This window comes from Amphibalanus amphitrite, unplaced genomic scaffold, assembly GCF_019059575.1.
Source record: "Amphibalanus amphitrite isolate SeventyFive unplaced genomic scaffold, NRLGWU_Aamphi_draft 000313F_arrow, whole genome shotgun sequence".
NCBI lineage: Eukaryota > Metazoa > Arthropoda > Thecostraca > Balanomorpha > Balanidae > Amphibalanus > Amphibalanus amphitrite.
In genome coordinates, this window is record NW_024881808.1 from 251,916 (window position 1) to 274,651 (window position 22,736).

The window sequence follows — 22,736 nt, forward strand, 5'->3', positions numbered from 1 at the left end:
GGTGTGTAATCGTGAAACATACCTTTAACACCCAACATAATCTTGTCGGGCGCATCTCGTCCAGACTATACCTAGGACCTATGTTCTTGTGTTGTGTTAAAGCGTTATTGGCAAGGTGGCATTGGGTGACAAGATAATCCTAGCCACCAAAGTACGGTCGGGCAGGGATCAAATCAATGACCAATCACACCGAGTTCCTGAACCAAAACATCCCACAATATACAAACGACATCCATGGTTACCTCGAAATGTTTATTAGAATGACAACGCTATCATCTGGACATGACTTGGACTCGGAGTTGCGACATGGACAGTTGTCCCCCTGGCTCCCTCCCACCCCCTCCCCACGTACCGCCCGAGCCGCGGACGGCCGCTCGGTCCGCCCTCTCCCAGGATGAGAAACACATGAGACGCGCGCTGCAGCGCCGATCCGGGCGTTGGCGGCTGCCGCTCACTGGGCCTTGGAGGCCTGCCGTCTGAGCAGAATGTAGATCTTCTCCTTGATCCAGTCCTTGTTGTAAGGCGCATAAGTGTTGCTGCTCTTCTGATACCTGCAGACCAAGACAAGATGAAACTTAGTTTTGTCAATAAACATATGTACACTGGTATAATTTTGCCATAAGGACGTTTGTTACAAGTGCTGGAAATATGAACGTGAAGCACGCTCAAATGCATTTTATTATGCACATAGCTGTCACAAAAACAACCACACATTAAATTTAGAACAGCATTCAGTTCCTGTCTCTGAGTGAGTGCTTCACACTCACACTAGGCAGGAGAGGTCGTTGAGCTGGTCGACAAAGTCGAACAGCTGGCTGATGTCGTACGTGATGCTGGGCGTATTCGGATTCATCCTCTTCAGGTGCTCCTCGTATATTTTGCACACACCTAAAAACAGTGCCTGGTCAGTCATACTGGAGAGGCAGCGACCGTGACCTGAAGTTACAGTCCTCTGCAGCGATGCGACACGAACCATACATTGGTGAAATGGCGTTGCTATCACGACGAGGCATACGTATAACTACATGCAGTGTCCGCCGCCCTTTCCCTCCGGATCAACCCCTGACTGTCTCTCCAACATATGAGGTGGGGTCGGGCGGCAAGCCGAGTGCCAAGGGCTTTGAACCGGCTCTCCTTGTTGATCCTCTGCCTGGCTAGTTTGTGTGCCAGCCGCCACTGGCAGCCCGTACACAGCATTCATTTGGCAGACGACAATGTGATTGATGTGACCAATTTTATCACAGTATATGGTTCAAGAATCGTGAATGCTCAGTGTAAACAAACATGGGAATGGAGATTAAAGACATTCATATATCAAACAAGAACATCCTGAGAGAACTGATGGAGAAATACTAGTTTTACACCTTTCCCAGAGATCTAGGGTCAAACATGATATCATGAACCAAGCGATCTGTTTTCTAATTCATCTCTGCAAAAAATGTCATCAACTTAAAATATTGTTGCCTCTTGCTACTTTAGATCAAAAACAATTGATAGGTAACTCATATTAGAGTGTGATATCTAATATTTTTGTGTAAACAAAAATGTTGGATGTTTTTGGTTCAAATGAAATGCTCATAGCAGGCTCAACTTAAAAATGTAGGTAAAACGACCTGCCATCAGCTATAAGGACTCAGCCTGGATGTGTTTTTCCAATAGAAAGTACAACTATTTTGAATGATTTTTTTTTCTTCAAAATGTTGCCTCATGATTTTCCAATGCCCTAGCACTGAATAGGTAACTTTTGATAAGCTTATTCACTAGGTACTGGTGAAAACATTTTCCATGGCATCAGTTGTAGACTATCCCCCATGCAGGCTCACCTTCCATGCACTCATTGACACTCTCGTAGTCTGAGTAACTGCGTGACTCGGCCTTGGCGCTCGGTTGAACCAACAGAATGGTGTGAGACTGAAACATAAGAGCAGGTTTTATGCACCACATGTCCTATAAGTCTTACAAACATAACCCTACCTTCAGACATGCTCTTTTCAAGTGGAATTTAAACACTGAGGAACTCCTCACAAAACAGTCATTTTGGAAAGCCTGTTTCACAGGATCCTACAAGATAACTCACATTTTACAATACCCAAACAGCTGTTTTCATGAGGAGTTCTTCAGCGGCCTGAAAATTCCATGCAAAATATGGCACTACTGAATACACTTTAAATCTTAATCGGACAAAAAAAGCATGAATTGCACTATCTAATGTCTCTCCAGGTGAAGGTGAAAAGATCAGTGATGCAAAGGTTTTGGCTAATTATAATGTAACACAAGGGTCTTTGACATCAACTGATCCTCTTGAGAAATGTGTGGTGTGATGGTGATTGATGATCAGTCACTTGTGAGTTGTGTATATTCTGCATGCTGTGGAAAAGGTTTCACAGCATTTTTTATATCAGCATTTATGAACAAAATGTATGGGGTATGTACCTATGGGTGAACAGCATGAGCTAAATATCTTACCATTATGGAGAGCTGCGAACAAACACTGCTTCTTACACCTCAAACGTTAGATCAATGGTCAAGGTAGACCTTGTTGCGCGGACAGTAGAAGTAGAAATAATACTTTCTGCGGGAGCAATTCAAATATAAGATTTCAACGACACCCAGCTAATATATCTCTCCGCAGGCAGCGTAACCCTGTGGTTCAATGGCGTTCACCGTCCGCGGTGCGATTCAAGATTCAACCAAGGCCGTATATTAGGATTCAACACTGCGGTTCATTTGCGAGATTCACGGTATGCGCCATGTTTGTCTACGTTATGTGCTACCATATGAGGAATGGAGGGCAATGGAGGAAAATCTTCATTTGGTTTATCCTGCACTTCTTGATCCTGCATTTCATCGGACGCTATTTATCGGCTCACGTAATTTTACTGAAGTCTCACTTTTTTGCTTTTTGGATCACTATTTGGATATATTCTAACGAAAATGCTCTAAAGCTCACTGTATGACATTTCTCACCGAATGTTCCTCTCCAGCTCACTGTTTTGTTGAGTTTAGTTACTTCTTTTTACTGGTTTCTCACTTTTTCTTTTTATATTTCACTAAAAATATCCATGTGGCATATTTTTAGTATACTTCTGGGATAACTGAGCAGCTGTGTAAAATATACTATAATGAGAGCTAGAAATCTGGCAGCAATTCGCGGGATTTTCGTTTTTCGCCGCAATTTGCGGCGGGTTTGTAGCGCGAGATTCTTCTGCACGCCGTGTAATGCGAGGTTATATGGCCTTGAATGCGAGCAATGCAACATGCGAGAGAGGAGAAGCGCAGTCAAAGCAAGGTCAAAGTTAGAGTGGAGCAATTGTGTGCGGGTGCGAAGTTTAGGACGAATATTTCATACGCTGCGGCTGCATTGTCGATGGATTTTTCGGTGACTCCGACTCAGACTCCGGCTTTCAAAAACCAACTCCGATTCCAACTCCGGGCAGAACTATCGACTCCGACGGACTAACTCCGACTCTCGATTCCGCAGTCCGCAGCTCTGCCAGGTCTGCGGAGTCGATGGATTTTTTTCGGTGTCTCCGGCTCGGGTTTCCATAATCGACTCCGACTCCGACTCCGACTCCGCTGTCCTGCTTGAAACTACTGAAGAACTCTTCACAGTTTCGGTGATAAGTGAGTAAATTCGCCAGGGAACCGATGTATTCGGTGAGAAATAAGTAAATTCAGTGAACTAGTGAGCAACTAGATCTGGCAGCACTACCAGATTAAGATTAGGTGAGGTTGTAGTAAAAACAGTGAGATAGTGAGGAAATCCGGTGAAGCACTTATTCCAGTGAGGCAAAAAGATAAATCAGTGAGGCCGTGAGCAATTTCGGTGAGCTGAAGAAATATACCCCCATTTCATCTGCCTCGAAATTCAAAAGAAGTGAATAGATTTTCAAAAGTTGGTTTGATTGTGTATTTTTTTTTAAATTAATCACCCCAAAAATACGTGCATAAAGTTGCATTATATTCACGTTCAGATTCGCGTGCACATTCGCGGACCCCTCAGATTTGGCTCAAAATTGCACAGCCTATAGATTTTGAGCTCCTGATTGCGAAAATCATGTTTTTATTTCACGCCGTCAAGTAGTTCTCAAAATATTCACATTTGTATTACTGCTAATATATTCTGGACCGTAACCCTTATTGGAAAAATCGGACCCCTCCAAACTTTTCATAAACTCCTGAGTTGATGTAAACATAAGCGCTGATCCCAAAAACTAATTTGTACTTTACGCCGTCCCATAGTTTTCTCAGGATGAGCATCTAAAGTTCAAGGTCGTTCAAGGTCATGTACCTTTTCTCACCTTTTGGCGCTATTTGACACGTGACAGCTTTATATTTATGATGGACATTCGCACTACCTCCTACAAAAACAATATACTGAAATCCGAGGGGCGTTGCTGCAGCAAAATGTAAAAAAAGCGTCAAAACCTCTTTCATATAGCTAACAGTTAAATACAAGGGATATTCGAATTTGCCACAGATAAAGCAAATTTGTCGGACATGGTCGGACCCCTCTGATATCGTTCAAAATCTCAGGAATGATGCTCCTTGACCTCCTGAACATGAAAATGGTACTCCCTTTGAACGCCGTCAAGAACTTTTCCAGATATACGCATCCATGCACATTCAAATTGAATAGTTGTTGCATATGGACGTTCGGCGGACCCCTCCGATTTCGTTCAAAATCGCAGGAATGATGCTCCTTGACCTCCTGAACATGAAAATAGTACTCCCTTTGAACGCCGTCAAGAACTTTTCCAGAAATGCGCATCAATGCACATTCAAATTGCATAGGTGTTGCATATGCACGTTCGGCGGACCCCTCCGATTTCGTTTAAAATCTCAGGAATGAGGCTCCTTGACCTCCTGAACATGAAAATAGTACTCCCTTTGAACGCCGTCAAGAACTTTTCCAGATATACGCATCCATGCACATTCAAATTGCATAGGTGTTGCATATGCACGTTCGGCGGACCCCTCCGATTTCGTTCAAAATCACAGGAATGATGCTCCTTGATCTCCTTAACATTAAAATGGTACTCCCTTTGAACGCCATCAAGAACTTTTCCAGATATACGCATGGATGCACATTCAAATTGCATATTCGTTGCATATGCACGTTCGGCGGAACCCTCCGATTTCGTTCAAAATCACAGGAATGATGCTCCTTGATCTCCTAAACATGAATATGGTACTCCCTTTGAACGCCGTCAAGAACTTTTCCAGATAAACGCATCCATGCACATTCAAATTGCATAGGTGTTGCATATGCACGTTCGGCGGACCCCTCCGATTTCGTTCAAAATCACAGGAATGATGCTCCTTGATCTCCTGAACATGAAAATAGTACTCCCTTTGAACGCCGTCAAGAACTTTTCCAGATATGCGCATCAATGCACATTCAAATTGCATAGGTGTTGCATATGCACGTTCGGCGGACCCCTCCGATTTCGTTTAAAATCTCAGGAATGAGGCTCCTTGACCTCCTGAACATGAAAATAGTACTCCCTTTGAACGCCGTCAAGAACTTTTCCAGATATACGCATCCATGCACATTCAAATTGCATAGGTGTTGCATATGCACGTTCGGCGGACCCCTCCGATTTCGTTCAAAATCACAGGAATGATGCTCCTTGATCTCCTGAACATTAAAATGGTACTCCCTTTGAACGCCGTCAAGAACTTTTCCAGATATACGCATGGATGCACATTCAAATTGCATATTCGTTGCATATGCACGTTCGGCGGACCCCTCCGATTTCATTCAAAATCACAGGAATGATGCTCCTTGATCTCCTGAACATGAATATGGTACTCCCTTTGAACGCCGTCAAGAACTTTTCCAGATATACGCATCCATGCACATTCAAATTGCAAAGGTGCTGCATATGCACGTTCGGCGGACCCCTCCGATTTCGTTTAAAATCTCAGGAATGAGGCTCCTTGACCTCCTGAACATGAAAATAGTACTCCCTTTGAACGCCGTCAAGCACTTTTCCCAGATATACGCATCCATGCACATTCAAATTGCATAGGTGTTGCATATGCACGTTCGACGGACCCCTCCGATTTCGTTCAAAATCTCAGGAATGATGCTCCTTGACCTCCTGAACATGAAAATGGCACTCCCTTTGAACGCCGTCAAGAACTTTTCCAGATATACGCATCCATGCACATACAAATTGCATAGGTGTTGCATATGCACGTTCGGCGGACCCCTCCGATATCGCTCAAAATCTCAGGAATGATGCTCCTTGACCTCCTGAACATGAAAATGGTACTCCCTTTGAACGCCGTCAAGAACTTTTCCCGATATACGCATCCATGCACATTCAAATTGCATAGGTGTTGTATATGCACGTTCGGCGGACCCCTCCGATTTCGTTCAAAATCACAGGAATGATGATCCTTGACCTCCTGAACATGAAAATAGTACTCCCTTTGAACGCCGTCAAAAACTTTTCCAGATATGCGCATCAATGCACATTCAAATTGCATAGGTGTTGCATAAGCACGTTCGGCGGACCCCTCCGATTTCGTTCAGAATCTCAGGAATGATGCTCCTTGACCTCCTGAACATGAAAATGGTACTCCCTTTGAACGCCGTCAAGAACTTTTCCAGATATACGCATCCATGCACATTCAAATCGCATAGGGGTTACATATGCACGTTCGGCGGACCCCTCCGATTTCGTTCAAAAGCTCAGGAATGAGGCTCTTTGACCTCCTGAACATGAAAATAGTACTCCCTTTGAACGCCGTCAAGAACTTTTCCAGATATACGCATCCATGCACATTCAAATTGCATAGGTGTTGCATATGCACGTTCGGCGGACCCCTCCGATTTCGTTCAAAATCACAGGAATGATGCTCCTTGATCTCCTGAACATTAAAATGGTACTCCCTTTGAACGCCGTCAAGAACTTTTCCAGATATACGCATGGATGCACATTCAAATTGCATATTCGTTGCATGTGCACGTTCGGCGGACCCCTCCGATTTCGTTCAAAATCACAGGAATGATGCTCCTTGATCTCCTGAACATGAATATGGTACTCCCTTTGAACGCCGTCAAGAACTTTTCCAGATATACGCATCCATGCACATTCAAATTGCATAGGTGTTGCATATGCACGTTCGGCGGACCCCTCCGATTTCGTTCAAAATCACAGGAATGATGCTCCTTGATCTCCTGAACATGAAAATAGTACTCCCTTTGAACGCCGTCAAGAACTTTTCCAGATATGCGCATCAATGCACATTCAAATTGCATAGGTGTTGCATATGCACGTTCGGCGGACCCCTCCGATTTCGTTTAAAATCTCCGGAATGAGGCTCCTTGACCTCCTGAACATGAAAATAGTACTCCCTTTGAACGCCGTCAAGAACTTTTCCAGATATACGCATCCATGCACATTCAAATTGCATAGGTGTTGCATATGCACGTTTGGCGGACCCCTCCGATTTCGTTCAAAATCACAGGAATGATGCTCCTTGATCTCCTGAACATGAAAATGGTACTCCCTTTGAACGCCGTCAAGAACTTTTCCAGATATACGCATGGACGCACATTCAAATTGCATATTCGTTGCATATGAACGTTCGGCGGACCCCTCCGATTTCGTTCAAAATCACAGGAATGATGCTCCTTGATCTCCTGAACATGAATATGGTACTCCCTTTGAACGCCGTCAAGAACTTTTCCAGATATACGCATCCATGCACATTCAAACTGCAAAGGTGCTGCATATGCACGTTCGGCGGACCCCTCCGATTTCGTTTAAAATCTCAGGAATGAGGCTCCTTGACCTCCTGAACATGAAAATAGTACTCCCTTTGAACGCCGTCAAGAACTTTTCCAGATATACGCATCCATGCACATTCAAATTGCATAGGTGTTGCATATGCACGTTCGGCGGACCCCTCCGATTTCGTTCAAAATCTCAGGAATGATGCTCCTTGACCTCCTGAACATGAAAATGGCACTCCCTTTGAACGCTGTCAAGAACTTTTCCAGATATACGCATCCATGCACATTCAAATTGCATAGGTGTTGCATATGCACGTTCGGCGGACCCCTCCGATATCGCTCAAAATCTCAGGAATGATGCTCCTTGACCTCCTGAACATGAAAATGGTACTCCCTTTGAACGCCGTCAAGAACTTTTCCCGATATACGCATCCATGCACATTCAAATTGCATAGGTGTTATATATGCACGTTCGGCGGACCCCTCCGATTTCGTTCAAAATCACAGGAATGATGCTCCTTGACCTCCTGAACATGAAAATAGTATTCCCTTTGAACGCCGTCAAAAACTTTTCCAGATATGCGCATCAATGCACATTCAAATTGCATAGGTGTTGCATATGCACGTTCGGCGGACCCCTCCGATTTCGTTCAAAATCTCAGGACGTGATGCTCCTTGACCTCCTAAACATGAAAATAGTACTCCCTTTGAACGCCGTCAAGAACTTTTCCAGATATACGCATCCATGCACATTCAAATTGCATAGGTGTTGCATATGCACGTTCGGCGGACCCCTCCGATTTCGTTCAAAATCACAGGAATGATGCTCCTTGATCTCCTGAACATTAAAATGGTACTCCCTTTGAACGCCGTCAAGAACTTTTCCAGATATACGCATGGATGCACATTCAAATTGCATATTCGTTGCATATGCACGTTCGGCGGACCCCTCCGATTTCGTTCAAAATCACAGGAATGATGCTCCTTGATCTCCTGAACATGAATATGGTACTCCCTTTGAACGCCGTCAAGAACTTTTTCAGATATACGCATCCATGCACATTCAAATTGCATAGGTGTTGCATATGCACGTTCGGCGGACCCCTCCGATTTCGTTCAAAATCACAGGAATGATGCTCCTTGATCTCCTGAACATGAAAATAGTACTCCCTTTGAACGCCGTCAAGAACTTTTCCAGATATGCGCATCAATGCACATTCAAATTGCATAGGTGTTGCATATGCACGTTCGGCGGACCCCTCCGATTTCGTTTAAAATCTCAGGAATGAGGCTCCTTGACCTCCTGAACATGAAAATAGTACTCCCTTTGAACGCCGTCAAGAAGTTTTCCAGATATACGCATCCATGCACATTCAAATTGCATAGGTGTTGCATATGCACGTTCGGCGGACCCCTCCGATTTCGTTCAAAATCACAGGAATGATGCTCCTTGATCTCCTGAACATTAAAATGGTACTCCCTTTGAACGCCGTCAAGAACTTTTCCAGATATACGCATGGATGCACATTCAAATTGCATATTCGTTGCATATGCACGTTCGGCGGACCCCTCCGATTTCGTTCAAAATCACAGGAATGATGCTCCTTGATCTCCTGAACATGAATATGGTACTCCCTTTGAACGCCGTCAAGAACTTTTCCAGATATACGCATCCATGCACATTCAAATTGCATAGGTGTTGCATATGCAGTATGCACGTTCGGCGGACCCCTCCGATTTCGTTCAAAATCACAGGAATGATGCTCCTTGACCTCCTGAACATGAAAATAGTACTCCCTTTGAACGCCGTCAAGAACTTTTCTAGGTATAGGTACGCATCCAAGCACATTCAAATTGCAATTTGAATGTGCATGAATGCGTATATCTGGAAAAGTTCTTGACGGCGTTCAAAGGGAATACCATTTTCATGTTCAGGAGGTCAAGGAGCATCATTCCTGAGATTTTGAACGAAATCGGAGGGGTCCGCCGAACGTGCATATGCAACACCTAGGCAATTTGAATGTGCATGGATGCGTATATCTGGAAAAGTTCTTGACGGCGTTCAAAGGGAGTACCATTTTCATGTTCAGGAGGTCAAGGAGCATCATTCCTGAGATTTTGAACGAAATCGGAGGGGTCCGCCGAACGTGCATATGCAACACCTAGGCAATTTGAATGTGCATGGATGCGTATATCTGGAAAATTTCTTGACGGCGTTCAAAGGGAGTACCATTTTCATGTTCAGGAGGTCAAGGGGCATCATTCCTGAGATTTTGAACGAAATCGGAGGGGTCCGCCGAACGTGCATTTGCAACACCTAGGCAATTTGAATGTGCATGGATGCGTGTATCTGGAAAAGTTCTTGACGGCGTTCAAAGGGAGTACCATTTTCATGTTCAGGAGGTCAAGGAGCATCATTCCTGTGATTTTAAACAAAATCGGAGGGGTCCGCCGAACGTGCATATGCAACACATAGGCAATTTGAATGTGCATGGATGCGTATATCTGGAAAAGTTCTTGACGGCGTTCATAGGGAGTACCATTTTCATGTTCAGGAGGTCAAGGAGCATCATTCCTGAGATTTTGAACGAAATCGGAGGGGTCCGCCGAACGTGCATATGCAACACCCAGGCAATTTGAATGTACATGGATGCGTATATCTGGAAAAGTTCTTGACGGCGTTCAAAGGGAGTACCATTTTCATGTTCAGAAGGTCAAGGAGCATGATTCCTGAGATTTTGAACGAAATCGGAGGGGTCCGCCGAACGTGCATATGCAACACCTAGGCAATTTGAATGTGCATGGATGCGTATATCTGGAAAATTTTTTGACGGCGTTCAAAGGGAGTACCATTTTCATGTTCAGGAGGTCAAGGGGCATCATTCCTGAGATTTTGAACGAAATCGGAGGGGTCCGCCGAACGTGCATATGCGCAACACCTAGGCAATTTGAATGTACATGGATGCGTATATCTGGAAAAGTTCTTGACGGCGTTCAAAGGAAGTACCATTTTCATGTTCAGGAGGTCAAGGAGCATCATTCCTGAGATTTTGAACGAAATCGGAGGGGTCCGCCGAACGTGCATATGCAACACCTAGGCAATTTGAATGTGCATGGATGCGTATACCTGGAAAAGTTCTTGACGGCGTTCAAAGGGAGTAACATTTTCATGTTCAGGAGGTCAAGGAGCATCATGTCCTGAGATTTTGAACGAAATCGGAGGGGTCCGCAGAACGTGCATATGCAACACCTAGGCAATTTGAATGTGCATGGATGCGTATATCTGGAAAATTTCTTGACGGCGTTCAAAGGGAGTACCATTTTCATGTTCAGGAGGTCAAGGGGCATCATTCCTGAGATTTTGAACGAAATCGGTGGGGTCCGCCGAACGTGCATTTGCAACACCTATAGGCAATTTGAATGTGCATGGATGCGTATATCTGGGAAAGTTATTGACGGCGTTCAAAGGGAATACCATTTTCATGTTCAGGAGGTCAAGGAGCATCATTCCTGAGATTTTGAACGAAATCGGAGGGGTCCGCCGAACGTGCATATGCAACACCTAGGCAATTTGAATGTGCATGGATGCGCATATCTGGAAAAGTTCTTGACGGCGTTCAAAGGGAGTACCATTTTCATGTTCAGGAGGTCAAGGAGCATTATTCCTGAGATTTTGAACGAAATCGGAGGGGTCCGCCGAACGTGCATATGCAACACCTAGGCAATTTGAATGTACATGGATGCGTATATCTGGAAAAGTTCTTGACGGCGTTCAAAGGGAGTGCCATTTTCATGTTCAGGAGGTCAAGGAGCATCATTCCTGAGATTTTGAACGAAATCGGAGGGGTCCGCTGAACGTGCATATGCAACACCTAGGCAATTTGAATGTGCATGGATGCGTATATCTGGAAAAGTTCTTGACGGCGTTCAAAGGGAGTACCATTTTCATGTTAAGGAGGTCAAGGAGCATCATTCCTGAGATTTTGAACGAAATCGGAGGGGTCCGCTGAACGTGCATATGCATACCTAGGCAATTTGAATGTGCATGGATGCGTATATCTGGAAAAGTTCTTGACGGCGTTCAAAAGGAGTACCATTTTCATGTTCAGGAGGTCAAGGAGCATCATTCCTGAGATTTTGAACGAAATCGGAGGGGTCCGCCGAACGTGCATATGCAACACCTAGGCAATTTGAATGTGCATGGATGCGTATATCTGGAAAAGTTCTTGACGGCGTTCAAAGGGAGTACCATTTTCATGTTCAGGAGGTCAAGGAGCATCATTCCTGAGATTTTGAACGATATCGGAGGGGTCCGACCAAGTCCGACAAATTTGCTTTATGTGTGGCAAATTCGAATATCCCTTGTATTTAACTGTTAGCTGTATGAAAGAGGTTTTGACGCTTTTTTTTACATTTTGGTACAGCAACGCCCCTTGGATTTCAGTATATTGTTTTTGTAGGAGGTAGTGCGAATGTTCATCATAAATATAAAGCTGTCACGTGCCAAATAGCGCCAAAAGGTGAGAAAAGGTACATGACCTTGAACGACCTTGAACTTTAGATGCTCATCCTGAGAAAACTATGGGACGGCGTTAAGTAAAAATTAGTTTTTGGGATCAGCGCTTATGTTTACATCATCTCAGGAGTTTTTGAGAAGTTTGGTGGGGTCCGATTTTTCCAATAAGTGTTACGGTCCTGAATATGTTAGCAGTAAAACAAATGTGAATATTTTGAGAACCACTTGACGGCGTGAAATAAAAACATGATTTTTGCAATCAGGAGCTCAAAATCTATAAGCTATGCAATTTTGAGCAAAATCTGAGGGGTCCGCGAATGTGCACGCGAATCTGAATGTGAATATAATGCAACTTTATGCACGTCCCAAAAATATCATTTTCAAAGAACCCTTTGTGATTTTATTTCCAATCGAGTAAGTGATATGGTAGCATTTTTCCTCTCTGCTCTCGACCTTGAAAACAGCTGATTCTAACCGGTGATTCATGTGAACCAAGTTGTGAACCGTCGTGTTGAACCGTTGTTTGGTGAATAAGTGGGTACTGGGTAGACCCCAGTAGCAGCGGAATACATTCAATTAAAGGGACTATCCCACCTTTAACATGGGGTTTGAGTTGAGATAGCCAAGTTTGCGGCGAGGTTCAGAAACCACTATCTATCTAGGTTGCAACCCCCGCGGCCTCTTGGTGTGGAAGAAATTCGTTCCCTTCATTTGAAAATGGGCCTTGTGCAAGGCCCTATCTTCAACATGGAGCGACCGTTAGTGTGACGTCACCTCGTTTAGTCATTCTGATTTAAATGGGTTTGTTCGTTGAAAAATCGCTTAAAACTTGGTCTGAACTTTGTTGTGGTGCCTACAGAGTAGAAAGAATCGAAGCTTTATGACAGTAATGTGGCCTGGGGAAGGAGGTAATTTTGGGGTGTGACGTCACATATTTGAAAGTTTGTGTTTGGAATATGGGAAGCCTAAGATGTTTAATGAAAAATAAATGCCAGAACCGTGTTCCTGGTCATCCAATCTATAAAGTCGGGCACAATTTAACTGGTTTTAACAACATTTTAGAAGGTGGGATAGTCCCTTTAAGGGGGGGGGGGCACTGCCAACTTTTGGTCCCATTCTTTCCATGCAACGCCCATAGGGCTAATGTTAAAATGCAAAAATCAAAGGAGGGCACGGTGCCCCGGTGCCCTCCCCGTTCCGCCGCCTATGGTAGACCCCCCCCCCCCCCGGGTAGACCTGCTCTGCCAAATATTTTATGGCTAATTTTGATTTCTCTCATTTGTTTCAATCTCATTCATTCTTGTCTGGAAATTGGAATCGATTACCGGGGGCGTTCGTGACACGCTGAGCAGCCCAGTATCGATGTGGAGATTTTTGACTTCCGGTTCTGATGATCAGGGTTGGTTTTAGATTCTAAAATATGGATGTATTCTAGCAGGAACCTCAATAATTGGGGTGAAGGGAAGGATGTACCTATGGGCCGGTGGCTGTAAATTTGTCACATGGACATGACATTCTTGTGTGTGGAATGAACAGGATCCGGGTGCCGATTGGATTGTCAAAGTTCAGTTCGATTTTAGCTGAAGCTGCTAAAATCAAATTGTTGGGACTGTATGTATAACAGTATAATGGTCAGAATCTGACTTTGATAGGTGTTAGCATCCATAGCTCTACTAACTTCTGAATTAAAGGGGTAAAGTCCTAGGACCTAGAACATACCTTGTAGTTCTCATGAAATATAAGGTTGACTCTCTGAGGTCATTTCACACAATTTTCATTTTTCAGCCTGATGTTCACATGGTAAAATGAGTAAAATTGCACCAAGCTGCTATAATCTAAATGAAGAAGACCTTTGGATTGAGCTGTCACAGTACCTTGATCTACCACCCGCTCTTCAGGTACAGCTTGACAGTTTTATTTATGGTTAGGCCTCCTTCTGAAGTGAAATGTTGGCTGGCTTTCATCTCAGAGCATTTATTCTGGGAAATGTCACCATGCTGGTTGCTGATATTGTAGCATGTGTTATGTGTGTTAATTACAAGTGCTGCTGGTCACCTCCAGTTCTTCTCTTCATGTCAGATATTTTTGTTGCTAGGGGCATGATTGACCAATGACCATTGCATTTGGCCAGCCCTAATGCCCAACAAAGAAACAAAGAAACAATTTGTTTACTGTGTGGGCATGGCTGACATTCCTAGATGCTACTCTGCATGGCTCACACTCCTTGGTTGGTATATTTCAGCAGGAATCTTCTGACAGCCCTCTCAGCAAGCATGGCCGGCAGCACACGGGTGCTCTCGCCGTGCTCCGCAGAGCACTCGAGGATGGCCCACCTGCTGCGGCTGCTGCTGCCAGTGCTGCATGTGATCCGGCCACGCTGCGGAGTCTGCTGACCGCCGCCCTGCGGCGGGCTGCTCCGGTGCGTGCTGCCCTCATCCTGCCTCTGTGGCCGGTCGGGGACAGTGACGGGCCGGAGACGGCGGCGCTGCGCCGGCCGCCGCCCGGCGCTGCCGGTCTCTGCGCGGCGGCAGTGTCCGAGTCGGCCTGTGACCGGCTGGCCGAGTGGGGGCGGGCGGCACTGACCGCCGGCCGCTGCCGGCCCTCTCTGGAGACGGCGCTCCTCTGCGGCCAACCGGCGGACGGCGACACCCTCCTCCGACTCCTGGTCAGTCCCGCCTGGGCATCGGGGCTGGTCAGTATGAGAAAGTGGGCACCGACATCTCGAGCATCATGTTACTCTCCATAATGTTACTGTTCCTTGACGAGGAGTCGCATCGTTCCTCGACGAATCGTAATGCGACGAGTCGTGATAAAATATCCGTCGCTTTCAATACACCCTGTATAATGTACGCCTACCAGTTTATGCGTATCGACAAGACAAACACAACGGCGTTACAGTTATAGCTCTTCAAGGATATTGTCAAAATTATTCACCAAAAACCAAAGCCAGGGACTTGGGTCATTGACACACTCATTGGTTGGCTGGCCCCCAGGTCAAACGGACCCCCACGGTTTTTCGCAAATAACTCGCGCAAAAAGCGGCCGATCACGACCAAACTCTCAGTAGCCTCGACTTAATCACTTTTACACTTACCCTGAAAATTGTGTGACCCAGACACAAATGACCTTTGACCTGTGACCTGTTTCTCGGGACCATGTTTGGCCGTAATCGCGATTCGGCTTATGTCGGCTCACATTATCCGCGCGTTTGCAGTCTTGTTGTAGTTTTAAACGTTCAAACATGTGAAATGATGTTGGTTTCATGCATTATGGTGGTTGTCAAGGTCACTTGAAGGTCAGGTCAAGATCATTGACTTTTGATGACCTTGACTCACTTTTTCGAGTTTTACATATGTTTTAGGTTATTTTTTGGAGCCGATTTCGAATTTAACAACCATTTGAAAATTTAAGAAGAAGTGGAGCTGACCTGACCCGACCTGGTCTAAATGCATGAAGGCGTCACCTTTGGTAAAACTAACATGAAATTCGGGATCAGCACCCCGAAAACCCCTTGACAACTTCACTTTACGAAGTTCTAACAGGTCCCGATTTTCCCGACTTTTGGGTCATTGACCTTACCTGGAAGGTCAACCAATGACCTAGGACCTGAACCCTCGCCCATATAGGGGGAGGGGTGGGGGGTCGAATGGACCCCTCCTCGGTTTTTCGCGAATACCTCTCGTAAAAAGCGGCTGATCGCGACGAAACTTTCAGTACCCTCGCGTTTATCAATTTTAACACCTACCCTGAAAATTTCATGACCCTGACCCAACTGACCTTTGACCTGTGACCTGCTTTTCGAGATCATGTTTGGCCGGAATCGCGATTCGGTGTATGTCGGCTCGCATTAGCCGCGCGTTTGCAGTCTTTTCGTGGTTTTAAGCGTTCAAACATGTGATATGATGTTGCTCCCATGCATTAGGATGGGTGTCAAGGTCACATGAAGGTCAGGTCAGGTAATTGACCTTTGATGACCTCGATTCACTTTTTAAGTTTTAAGGCGGCCCCACACTGGACCTCGCAAGCGGGTTGCGAGTTTTTGGGTTTTCGGGTTTCTTCCAAATTTAAGAATAAACTCTAAGTTGAGTGACCCACATCACTATGTAACAAGCGAGTCCGCATGTTTTTAGCATGCGAGCCACCTTGCATCGCATTCCAAAAGTTGATTTTGAGTCAACTTTCAATTTGCCTCGCTGCGAGGTCTGCGAGTTCTGTGAGGTTTGCGGGTTTTTCGTTGGAGTCGAATTTTGGTTTGTTAATTGTTACGCTGTTATTGCGACTATATGTAATTTTCTGAAGGTGTACCGGCTTCATTGCATTCATAAAGCTACCATAAGGGAACGGTCTTATCACTCTATGAATTAGTATTATGCCCGCAAACTCAAAACCCGCAAACTCGCAACCCGCGTGCGAGGTCCAGTGTGGGGCGGACTTTACATGTACTAGGCCAGTTTTTGGAGCTGAATTCGAATTTAGCAACCAGTTGAACATTTTCGAAGTAGTTTTGGTGCCTCCGTAACATGTTACGAAGCTGTCAGAGGCGGTTGACACCTACTACGAATACCCGGCAGGACCCCTACTGGTTGACCTGACCTGGCCTGACCCGACCTGGCCTAAATGCATGAAGGCATCATCGGTGATCAAAACTAACATAATATTCGTGATCAGTGCCCCGAAAAACCTCTTAGCAGCCACACTTTACGACGTTCTAACAGGTCCCGATTTTCCCGACTTTTGGGTCATAGACCTGACCTGGAAGGTCAACCAATGACCTAGGACCTTAAACTTGGGTAGCACCGGCTTCCTCTCGTCACGGGCAACACGCTCGTTTTTTCCGCGAAGCTCTAGCTCGATCAGGGGCCGAATGGCAAGGGGATTGGTCCAAAGTACCCTCCCCCCTCCCATACGTTCAGGGGCGTCGCCACGGATTTTTGAGTGGGGGGGTCGGGTTTCCGGTCATCGTCTTGATGGGTAGGGGTGTTTTAGCCATACTCCCGGGTTTTTTCGTGTGTTGAGAAAAACCTCGGCGCGCAGCGCCACGAAAGCAGCGGTATATCTTATTGTACATACATAACTTTTGCATCGTGCATAAAAATCAAGCACAGGTCAACTGAGGTCAGGTCACAATGTCATGCCAAGTTCAGTTTTTAACGCCTCTAAAAACTGCAATCTTGTCATTACTATATATTATCACATATAAGTCTGAAATTTGGTGTAATGAATGGGATTATAGGTGCCAACAGTTCATGAATCTGGGGTTTTACATCTGAGAAGTGAAGTCAGGTCAAATATGTGACCTCACCAATCATGATAAACTATGGGAAAAAGCACGAATGCCCTCTCCTTTGAACCAATATGCTAAAAACTATAGATACTTTTGTAGACATGGCACCTCTGCTCATTTTAGAGACAAGGTGCAGCTAATGACCAGTGGTGACTCGAATGGTCAGTCATTAGGTCATCAAAGGTCTCTAACACATTTTCGACAATAACTTTCGATGGAGACGCGGTAGAGCGATGACAGCACCTGGAGTGTGTTCAGCTCAGCAACACAGATCGATCCATATGCAGCAGGTTCTTTTGCGGTCAGGACATGACCTTTACCTGATGTCAAGTTTTCTAGTTAAGTTTTTAAGTTCAAATAAGCCATGTGAAGTGTTTCGACGAAACAAACACGATGGTAATAACATGAATATCATACACATTCACTGAATCATATGTTGTTACAGAACAAATGTTTCGGCAAAATCCGTCCATTTAGCTGTTAAGCATCTGTGGTACACAAGCCATAGACCCGAAGGCATATCTGAGGCGAAGTTGGTGGAAGAGCTTTAAAAAAGCTGTCGAATACGCTTTCTGTGTCGTTGTAGCTCTTATTCGTGTTTTACGGGTCGCTAAGGTAAAACATTTACCAACGTAACGTTAAGGTATGCTTTCAGCCCCTGATCGAGGTAGAGCTTCGCGGAAAAGCGAGGATGCTGCCCGTGATGAGAGACAGCCGATGATGCCCAATTTCAAGGTCTTAGCCGGGTCATCTTAGGTCAACGCTCAAAAGTAGGAAAAATCTGACCTGCTAGAGCTTTGTGAGCCTGCTAGAACTGTTATCGGGGTTCCGAGTACGAGTTTCATGCTAGTTTTGAACAAAGATGATGACTCCATGCATTAGATCGGGTCGGGTCAGGTCAGGTCGACCAGCAGGCTTCCTGCCGGCCATCTACGTATAGTGGGCGACAACCACCAACGATAGTTTCGTAACATGTTACATAACCACCATTTATCAAAACTACTTCTGATGTTCAAACGGGCGCTAAACTCGAAATCAGTTCCAAAAACAACATTTTTAAGTGGAAGAAAATAAAACTAAAAAAGTAAACCAAGGTAATCTATATTATAATCTAATATTCGAATCAGGACCAATAAATTTTTAGGGACTAGGGTAGGTGTAAAATTGATTAACTCGAGGTCACTGGAAGTTTCGTTGCAATAGGCTCCTTTTTGCGCGTCTTATTGGGAAAGCCCGAGAGGGGTCCACCATCTGACCCCATTCCCCCTATGCAGGCAGGTCCGAGGGTAGTCAGGGCTGAGGCTAATTAGGCACCTCGTAGTTACTGATACGTCATCCGACGAATCGACTGCAACCATTATTTTGACAATCAGACGAAGACTTGGGTCAGTTTTGGCGCGCTCACTCCTTTGAGGGATAAAAAGGGACTAGAATAGTTGCTACTATTCTAGTGGCTACTATTGTAGTTGGCTACGCCAACTACACTGACATGATAGCTAAAAAAAGCATTCTCAGCATCGCCAAAAGTGGGGGGGGGGGGGTCGACCCCCCCGGTTCTCACGAGTGGGGGGGTCGCGACCCCCGCGACCCCCCCGTCGGCGACGCCCCTGCATACGTTCACGGCTGGCAAAACACCAATATGGGAGAGGGTTAACCCTCGTTTTCTACATACGCGCCGGCCGAGGGGGGGGGGGGGCGGGTACAACCCCCCCCCCCCTCGCCGTTTCGCCCCTGGCGGAGCTAGCGCGTCGCGGAAAAAAACGAGCGTGTGCGCCGTTACGAGACGCAGAGATTCATACCAAATTTTAAGGTCATAGGTCAACCGGTGACCTCTGAGGTCAGGTCAAGTGCCCCAAGGTACGGTTCAGTTTTTGGTGAATAACTTCGCAAAAAAAAACGGCCGCAGAGCCGCGATTTTGGCACCATCGCGTTCGCCTCGCTCAGGCGCGTCGAACGATATACTTTTTGTTTGGGTGAGGTCAACTTAGGGTGTTGACCTCAGGTCACGGTCAGGTTAGCGCCCCCAGGTCACGAAGCTGGTCGAAGGAGGTCATGTCGCATATCATTCGATTCGGCAGGTCTTCCTGAGTCCATTGGTGGCTTTCCCGACTCGCTAGCTCAATTTGATCGGGAGTTATTGAAGAAAAACTAATATGACCTTGATGACGTCATAAATGACATCACGCAAGGTCAGCATTGCAAAAGTGACGCATCTAACCTTGCAAGGAGTGCATAAAATCATGATTCTGTGTGCTTGAGCTAGTTTTAGATCGTTTCCGGCGCCAGAATAGCAGTTTTCATTTTTCGCCATTGACTTATAATGGTGAGGTCACGAAAATGACCTGACCTCATATGACCTTTAGGGAAAATCTGAGATAAACAAGTTGTGAGACTCATAATGGATACTAGATCCTGCAAGTTTCATTTCCCTGTGAAAGCTCCTCTGGCAGTGAGGGCGTTGCGAAGTTGCGACATCCGAAGACCGTGCAGAGGTTCACTTAACCCTATTAGTGGCAGGGGGGGGGGTTGTTTTTATCCACCCCTCAGGTTTTTCGGGAATATCTCCGAAACCGCTGAAGCTACGATGCTGAAATTTTCTGACTTTTCCTAAAACTAAATTGGGCACATTCCCTGAAAATTTCAAGTTCATAACTTTACCAGGGGCGGCTCCAGAGCACTGGGAATTGGGGGTTCCTATTCGTGAAGCGAGTCATTTGGGCGAAGATCACGATGCTGCACCAGTTTTACGAACAGTGAATGAAAGGTATCATGTGATAACATATACAAAGTTATTGTGCATCCTCGGCACGTTTTTGCTATAATAGGCGGATCCAGGCGTCCAAAAAGGGGGGTTATTTTTTACCTCCCAACATAGGTGCCCTGACACCGCCTATGCATGACCAATACAATTTTAGTCGTTCTCTCATAAGAAAATTGTAACATAACAAGACCATTGCCACCCTTTTTAGAAACAGTACCAACAAAAACCTTATTTACTATACTTTTTGTGTACCCCCAATCTCAATGATCTGTATCCGCCTATGATTTTTGAAAATGCATATTTTTAGGATCCATGTGAATTCCTGGTTCATTCTCTATCGATCGGCAAAAGTTGCGTTAAGATTGCTTCAGAAACCTGGCCGTGATAAACAGTCTAAAATGTATCTGCAATTTGCCCGTTTTTACCCCCCTCTACCCCCCTATTGACATTTTTCAATTTTATTTTTTTTTAGAAATGTAGATCTCGTTGAGCGAAATCGAATGCCGTTTGAATTTTGAAAATCGGCCCGTTAGAACTCGAGATATCAAGGGGGGGTCGTAAACAGCCCCCCCTGCCACTAATAGGGGGTAGCCAGGAGCCTGCCACTAATAGGGTTAAGACGTCATAGGTCAGTGACCTGACCTGACCCGAAAATGCGGTTGGTGTCAAAAGATCCGGCTTGAATCAAAGGTTAGGTATGCCAAGTTTCAGCTCTCTATTGCCAGCGTGTTCGGAGCTATCACGAAAAAACCCTTTGGGGGGGGGGGGCACCCGCCCCCCCCTCCCCCTCGGCCGGCGAGGGTTAAAAATCAATGCTACCTTATCGTCATGAAAAGGCGAACAGGCTCATATTCTTTTCGCTATCGGATCTGCCATAGGGTAAAACTCTTATGCAATGGCTGTTGCTCGGCTTTGACTCTATGTGCACTGGATACTGCACACTGCACAGTGCACATTAATATGCTGCTGGAGTCGGCACCCAATGTAGTTTATTCTGGTGAAGGTGTTCCCCACAGTTCGGTCTTGTTTGACCGCGCCGTGCCGTTCGTTTCCAGGACTGCTGTGTGACGGACCTGCCCCGCTGGTTCGGCGATGGGTTACCGCTGCGGCCGCTGCTGCCGCTGGCTGCTTCACGCGCCTGGAGCGCCGGCCGGGTCGCAAATTCCCAATAATGCTACACGCTACGCACCTCCAGCGCTGAGTGGCTGGTTGTCGCGGGAGATGACGTCATAGCCTGACGCCACGCTCATTGGCGTGCGGGTTATGTGACGTCGCATCTATCAGCCAAGCAATAGTTAGACGAGGTGGGGTCTATTCGCTAGTCCAGATACAGGTTAAGGAAACTTACGAGAACAATATACGAGTCTATGCACGAACCACACGCGGACCATGGATAATTACCTTGTTAGTTATCCAAGCGCGGACCTAAGGGGCGAATTCAAGGGGCTATTGCTGGCGTTTGTTGGGTGCGCTGACTCAATCCATCGTCTGTATGAAGATAGGCCCCTCTTGCACGGAGACTCATCCCGAATTCGCAGTTTCCTTGGACGAATATGTCTATAATCTTGGTAACGTATTTAGATTGAGATTGATATTGATGGTCTGCGGAGTGCGGAGTGCGGACCATTTAGAATCACTTGAAAACGATTTTGACTTGTGTCTCCGTACAAGAGGGGCCTATCTTCCTCCAGACGATAGAGCGAGTCGGTGCGCTGGGTGTTGAATTTGACCGTGATGGTGTTAGACCTGTTAGACTGTAATTCGTGTTGGATTTGTGGGTAGTGTTGTTTCTGCACCTGTGGTGTTCAATGGAAAAGGATGTTTTTTCGAAAAAAATGAATCTTCAGGCATTTTGAACATCCACGTGAACTGCAAAGATTTGGCTTTGAGATGTAACGTCAAAACCCGAGAACAGAAACTGGCTGGAAATTTGCTGTTCTTCTACCTCAACTTACCTAAACCCAGGGACACCGCCGAACACTATGTATAAACGTTCTATAGCCTTGGTATAAACGGATCAGCTACAGCTGCCGTCAAACTCGTAATTGATGCGAGTGCATCTCGTTCACCTACGTTGCAATAACGTAGCATCTCGCTATTCGGTGTCACTTGTTTGAGGTCATTTGCTTTGTCAAACATCTGGTGCGTAAATCATTCACGACGGATACGCTTACTTGAGCCGTGGTGGAATGTTGGTCCTCAAAACCTGCCACCAGCCGTGCACAGCTCGCCCTACCACCGAGCCAACACTCCAACTCGCACCGCACGAGCAGAGTACATTTCGATTACCATAATGCTGCATGACGCAACAACCTCAGGTTCTTTCGCCGCAACTTCCCTTGCGTCGGATAAACCCGATAAATCGTTCGCAGTGTAGTTGACTAAAGCATCAGAGCAGTGGTCTTCGAGCCCTCCCATCGGCCGT

General features: G+C 45.8%; 2 protein-coding genes across 4 annotated transcripts; one reads left to right on the top strand and one right to left on the bottom strand.

Annotated features, from left to right (window-relative positions):
• Positions 1-233: 233 nt before the first annotated feature.
• LOC122388205 (enhancer of rudimentary homolog) lies at positions 234-2,860 on the bottom strand. The gene is made up of 4 exons (XM_043379084.1): positions 2,467-2,860; positions 1,824-1,911; positions 768-888; positions 234-551 (listed from the first exon to the last, which is right to left on the bottom strand). The coding sequence occupies exons 1-4, from the start codon at positions 2,467-2,469 to the stop codon at positions 452-454; spliced, it is 312 nt and encodes a 103-aa protein (XP_043235019.1). The 5' UTR covers positions 2,470-2,860; the 3' UTR covers positions 234-451.
• A 9,872-nt stretch (positions 2,861-12,732) lies between these two features.
• On the top strand, positions 12,733-22,106 carry LOC122388206. 3 transcript variants are annotated; one of them, XM_043379087.1, is made up of 4 exons: positions 12,733-12,792; positions 14,052-14,164; positions 14,512-14,931; positions 21,367-22,106. In XM_043379087.1, exons 2-4 carry the CDS (start codon positions 14,072-14,074, stop codon positions 21,481-21,483), a joined length of 630 nt encoding a protein of 209 aa, XP_043235022.1. In that variant the 5' UTR covers positions 12,733-12,792; positions 14,052-14,071; the 3' UTR covers positions 21,484-22,106. The 3 variants fall into 3 exon arrangements, with proteins under 3 accessions (XP_043235022.1, XP_043235021.1, XP_043235020.1); XM_043379086.1 differs by having other exon boundaries at positions 12,759-12,800; positions 14,509-14,931; XM_043379085.1 differs by having other exon boundaries at positions 12,764-12,792; positions 14,509-14,931.
• Positions 22,107-22,736: the final 630 nt, after the last annotated feature.

Excerpts from the sequence above, each read along its gene's own strand:
- LOC122388205 (XM_043379084.1), bottom strand. Across the intron at positions 889-1,823 it reads TGTCAATGAGTGCATGGAAG|GTGTGTGCAAAATATACGAG; the intron begins GTGAGCCTGCAT and ends CACTGTTTTTAG. Across the intron at positions 552-767 it reads AACGACCTCTCCTGCCTAGT|GTATCAGAAGAGCAGCAACA; the intron begins GTGAGTGTGAAG and ends CTTGGTCTGCAG.
- LOC122388206 (XM_043379086.1), top strand. The coding sequence starts at position 14,072 with ATGAGTAAAATTGCACCAAGCTGCTATAATCTAAATGAAGAAGACCTT. Across the intron at positions 14,165-14,508 it reads ATCTACCACCCGCTCTTCAG|CAGGAATCTTCTGACAGCCC; the intron begins GTACAGCTTGAC and ends GGTATATTTCAG. Across the intron at positions 14,932-21,366 it reads ACACCCTCCTCCGACTCCTG|GACTGCTGTGTGACGGACCT; the intron begins GTCAGTCCCGCC and ends GTTCGTTTCCAG.